The 6,000-nt window shown below is 34.4% G+C and overlaps 1 protein-coding gene across 1 annotated transcript in view; it reads right to left on the bottom strand.

The window, feature by feature from the left end:
• Positions 1–2,550: 2,550 nt before the first annotated feature.
• LOC123264341 overlaps positions 2,551–6,000 on the bottom strand; it is a 105,107-nt gene continuing 101,657 nt past the window's right edge. Inside the window, exon 12 of the mRNA XM_044727577.1 lies at positions 2,551–4,538. Within this exon, the coding sequence (XP_044583512.1) occupies positions 2,678–4,538 (1,861 nt within the window). The 3' untranslated portion in view covers positions 2,551–2,677. The remainder of the gene's footprint in view (positions 4,539–6,000) is intronic.

Here is a 6,000-nt window from a genome sequence, read left to right as displayed (position 1 = left end):
ATAAGTAGCTGTTACTGTAGTAAATAATGAATCTTTCATCTTAAAAAATTACAGTTTCAAACAGTAAAAATTGCCATTTCAGTATATAGTCCTTATTATGAGGAGAAAGGGAACTTAGATAAGGAGAAGGGGGTCTCACTCTGGGAGAATTTAGCATTTGAAACAGTAAAAATTCTACTTTTAAAAGATACATTTTACCAGTTCAAGCTAGTCAATAATTATAGTTTCATTTTTAGCGTTGCGTTTCAAATTTACCATTTTATTTTGTAAATATTGACGTTGCTTGTATTAGAAATTTAGTAACTTCATTTTGTACTTTTTACAAATCATGCGATCATTTTTTAGGTACGAAATGATAAATATCAAAGTCAAAATTCTTAATTATTATACTTCAAGGGGGTATTCTAGTCTAGAAGCATGAATTTCAGTTAATTTTTTGAAGTGCCGTAAAAAAAAAGGCAATCAATATTTTTACCATCCATTTTTTCATAAGTTATTTATTAACATTAGAAGAATACAAAAAAAATAAAAAAAGTTGAAAAGTCAAAAAATTAGCAGCTGATAAAGTGGAGGAGTCTCAAAAAATTGGCATGTGACCATACCCACGATTCCTACCCTCCTAGCAACCTGAAATAAAAAAATAAAAAAGATTATTAATCTAGAGTAATGTCGCTATGGCATGAACTAGGGAAAAGTTGAAAAAAAATTTTTTCGCAAAATGGCGATTGCCTGAAAAAAAAATATTTTTATTTACTACGTTTTTTTACTTTTCAAATTTTTTAAAAAGAGGAAAAAATTGAAATTTGGGGATGACCTTAGTTCATGACATAGCGACATTACTGTAGATTAATAATATTTTGTATTTTTTTATTTCAGATCGCTAGGAGGTTTGGAATCACGGGCATGGTGACGTGCCAATTTTTTGAGACTCCTCCACTTCATCAGTTGCTAATTTTTTGAATTTTCTACTTTTTTTATTTTTTTTTGTATTGCACGACTCATGATGCGAAGCATCAGAGAGTGCTTTACGATCGAAAAATTTTTTTCGCCTCATTTTAGCAACTATTTTTAGTATTATAGCCTTGTTAGTTCACGGAATCAAGATATTTTGCATACTATTGTCGAGATAATTTAATGGAGATTAATTCCATACTTTCTAAAAATTGATTTACTGCAATAGAAACGGAAAAAAACATCAAAAAAGGTCAAAAAATTTTTCTGTCCGTCATGTATGAAACCCCGGAAACACTGTAACTTGTGAAAAAATCAATTATTTGAGTTAAATTTTTTTTTTAAATTCTAATCGACGATTGTAGGTCACTGAATGCGAATGGTTAATTAATTCAGTGTCGTTTAATTACAATTAATAAAAAACGAAAACTACAAGACTGTATATCTATATATATCCATGTAAAATTAACATGGATGGTGATATATCTATATCTATAGATATTATGTACATTTTATTCCACCAGGGGCGCTTGTGCAGTACCTTCCTACTACAGCTGTTTTTTTGGCAATTAATTTTGAACGACTTAAGTTTTTTTTTTTTTTTTTATATTTCATAATTAAATGAGCATTATGAGTCGTACACTTTTGGTTTTTCCAAACTTTTCTTGTAATGTTGATAAAGAACATAAAGAAACGGACAATAAAAATATTGATTACCTTTTTTTTACGGCACTTAAAAAAATTACCTGAAATTCATGCTTCTAGACTAGAATACTCCCTTAACATTTTCGACATTCACATAGCAAATATTACTATTTGAAATAGTATTTTCTTCCATCTAAAGAATGAATTATAGCGTTTAAATGATAAATATTATAAAGTCAATAGTAAAATCACGATTTTACTGTTTGAAAAGGTAATTTTTAGCAGTTGATCATTACTTATTATAAATCGACTATTATTTATTACAGTTTACTTTTTTCCGTGTGCCTGTATTGATCTATATCTATAAAAATTTAATTTTTTAACCAACAATTATTATTAATTTATTTAAAATATTAACAGAAAATAATAATTTTAAATTAACACAATTTGTTGATTTTAACACAATTAAAGACTTCAGTCAGTGCGCACTTTTCTCCCAAGTAACGAGCTGCGTTATATTTAAAAGAGACATTGCGTAAATTTGACACATTTTTCTATTGACTTGAGATTAAAATTTACAAAGTGTTATTCAAGTATTAAATACACTGATAGAAAGATTTGTTTATATTTAATAAGCTTTATTAACTGTTAATAAATGATTTTTTAACATCATTGGATTTAATAAATATTTATTAACAGTTAATAAATTGTACTTACTAAATTACTTATTAAATGTTAATAAATATTTGTTAAAAGTTAACAAATCATACGACATTGCAAGTGAAACAAATTTACTCAACAAAATATTTATTAACTGTTAATAAATATTTTTTAACTATTAATAAATACTTATTAACTATTAATAAATGTACTTTCCTCCCAAATAAATATTTATTGAATATTAAAAAATATTTATTAAAATTAAATAATTGTCTTCAAATAAATTTAATTATTAATAGTTAATAAATCCTTCTATCAGAGTACCATTTTTATTTGTTATAAAATGGACTGATCGAACAACACTAGCGATTGTGTTGAATTAACGAAAAATTGTTTACTGTCCATAACAACCCCGAACCTCTCACTTCCTATCAACCGGCTTCCGCTTAATAGTGTTAGTTCCTCCCGGAGCCTTATTCGAAAACACATCCCCGGAATCCGAACAATTGATCCGCTGGACAACTTCAACTTTTTCCGAGTAAATCGTGCTGGCATCGCTGCCCCTCCTCCTCAGCGAAGGGATCCTAGTGACCTTCGGCTTCTCCATCAAGGGAGGTTTCTCGCTAAGAATCTCCGGCGAGGGAATAGCCGAAACCTTGGGAATCGCCCGTTCTCTCTTTCTTTCAAATTTAGTACTAGGCTTTATGATTATCTTCGGAGGCCTAAGCGTACCCGAAGGAGCGATCACTATTTTCGGTTCTTTCCGCTCGCTAATTACACTAAAAGCCTCAGTTTGATTTGCAAAAGGAACATCCTCCTCCTTGGCAAAGTTACCAGAGGCATCAGGCACCTTAGGGGTGATAACTATCCTTAAACCTTCACCTTCTCTCGCTAAAGGTTGAGCATCCCGCCCAAAAACGGCTCCCTTTTCCGTTCCCACTTGGTAGCAGTTTTTGTTTCTAATGCTGACATTCGGCAGCGATTTGTTGGTCTCAACCCCTGCGTAATTCTCGTACCAGTACGAATCATCGCTTCCCACACTTCTATCCAACCCGTCAGCGGACCTGCTATTGGCATACATTTCATCATTGAAAGCTTTGTAGGATCCGTGCACAGGGCATTTCGGATTTGGTGTAATAGAGTTTGATGAATCCAGCTCAGTTTGATTGCGATTATGTTGGTATAGAACTTGCTGAGCGTCAATGGCGATCCGCTCAATCGAATCAATGATGCTGGAATCCGAGCGATTCTTACCGCAAGAATCCTGTCTCTTCAACAATGGACCGACATGGAGATTCGTAGTAATTGGTTCTCTCTCATTCTCCTCTTCCTCGGGCAAATCAAGACTCTTTGAAGTGCCGAAGATTCTTGGCGGTGGCTGCGGTGGACAGCTGGATCCGCAAGAAGGGTGCGGTCCCTTTCTGTGATTCACTGCTGCGGTTCCCCCTGAGCTCTGCTTGGTCAGAGTCGAAAAATTAGTCACTGGAAGGGACCGCCGTTTTTCAATGTCCGGCAAAACTTTCGGGTAATTCCGTCTTTTTATGGTCTTGAGTGCCTCCTCGGGACTAATCGGGTCCTTTTCGATGATTGGGTCGAGGCTGGTTACGTTGATGTCCTCTGAAGGATGTGCGAAGGTGCTCATTTTAGGAATAGTACCGTAGATTCCTTCATCAAAACTTTGATAGGTTTTGGAGACCACGCTGGATGTTCCGTCGCAGGTGTCGTTGGAGACGTCTTCTTCCAGAGTGCAAGCGTCCAGGTTCAACTTGGGAAGCTTCTTCAACTTGGGGTTGATTTTCGCGTACAGACTGCTCGCGCTGCCTGAATCAGACTCGTATACGCGCGACGAACCGCTCTTGTAGGTGGAGGGCCGCTGATTGATGGCTGTCTTGAAGACAGTTTCCATCGGAAGAGGGTCGCTGCGCGAATGGTGGTGCTCGATGACCACCACCTGGGGAGCTTGGAGCTCGATGAATTCCTCGTATGTGTTAGAATCTTCAACGATGTCTTTAACGAGCTCTATTGGCACTTGATTGAGGATTGATTCGGTGCGAGTTGCTGGGGTCGCGTCGATCGCTATTGATACCTTGCCGGGCTTGCACTTGGGGTTTTTCAACCCCGGTCGGATTGTTAGCGCCGGACTTTGATCGTATATTGGTTCCGGCTTCTCTGATTTTAATTGCTCGTCCTGCTTTTTTCGCTCCATGTCCGAGTGGATGATTTTCTGCTGGTGCTCTTTTTGCAAAGTCTCTCGAGTTTTTCGCAAAAAACGTGGGGAACATCTGTAACAATGCAAAGAAAATCTTTGTTATTTATTGATATTCACATGGAATTAATTTATTAGTAAAATTACTAATTGGTATTGGATTATTTGATTCTATTTAAATTCAAAGAACTTATTTGATAGGTTTCATTTTTGGAGTTAATCTAGTTAATTTGGGTTTCGTTTGATAAATTCACCGATCATAGCATCGGAATGTTTTGGTGATTTCATTATTTTTTTATTTTTTAACTATAAACAATAAGATTTGTCCGTACGGAATTTTTCCCAGTAATTTGATCAATGAATATTTGTCAAAGAATACCTTTATGATAGAATCGTATTGTAATGAATGGAATTTACGAGATCATTGGAAAGTTTTTTGTTTGCAATATTGAAATATTTAGAAAGTTTAATAAATTTTATTTAAAGTGATACAATGAAAAAAATTTTTCATACGACGTTGCTTCTACTATTGAAATATTTTTATAGAAATTTCAATTAATTAACAGAACCAGGTGAATAATTTACAGAATATAAATATAAATATACATATATTTTCTTTTAATTTTATATTAAATCGAATCAATGCTCTATAATAAATATTTTAAATACTGTTTTTCTAAATAATATAACCTTACTTTTTGCTCACTTCTACAAAAACGAATATCCTAAAAAGATTAAGCAATACAATTAAAAGCAGAACTATTTGCAGTCAGAATTTGAAAGTAAAATCCTCCGAAAGACCCTCGGGAACGGCCCAATTATAAAATAATACGATAAAATATACGAAATCAGAAAATGTAAATCGGTTGTAAAAAAGTGAGATTGAATAAGAAAAATTTTCTCTCCTGAATGGTGTTCTTTAAATGAAAAAATACTTGCTTATCTCCAGCATTCATACACACAGACAAGTAGCATAAGTAGTCTGAGGTTGTCGACCGCATTTTGGTCCAACAGTATACGAACGACTGTTCGAGGAAGCAAGCGTAATTGGATTACCCCAGCCCAGGTTGGTCAAGAACTCCATTGCAGTTGTTGGTCGAGCAAATCGTTAATACAAGTGCACTTGAACAACGAATACGACTCGCTCAATTAGACACACTTGGACTAGTACAAGAGCTACAACGAGGCATGTACAATCCTTCATTCTCATTCTCTTACTCCTGCTCTCTACCCTCTACCTGTATTTATCCGGATCCCCCATCACATCTTTGTCTCTACCTACATCAACATCAACATCTGTATTTGCATCAACATCCAAACAACAATACCCTGCCAAGAATGGGAACTAAGACTGAGGCTAGATTCTGAACTTGGACTAAGACTTTCGGAAGATAATAAACTTTGTTATCCCTCAGTTCACTAAGAGTTTTATGCTAATCATTGTTATCGTTCCTTTTTAACAGTTGCTATGTTAAACAATGCTTTAATAATTATATGATAATACTTTCCCTAAAAAATTATCTGATGTGTCCATATGC

Source organism: Cotesia glomerata, linkage group LG4 (genome assembly GCF_020080835.1).
Source record: "Cotesia glomerata isolate CgM1 linkage group LG4, MPM_Cglom_v2.3, whole genome shotgun sequence".
NCBI lineage: Eukaryota > Metazoa > Arthropoda > Insecta > Hymenoptera > Braconidae > Cotesia > Cotesia glomerata.
Note: the sequence above shows the minus strand (reverse complement) of the source record. Positions and strands in the feature narration are given on the sequence as shown.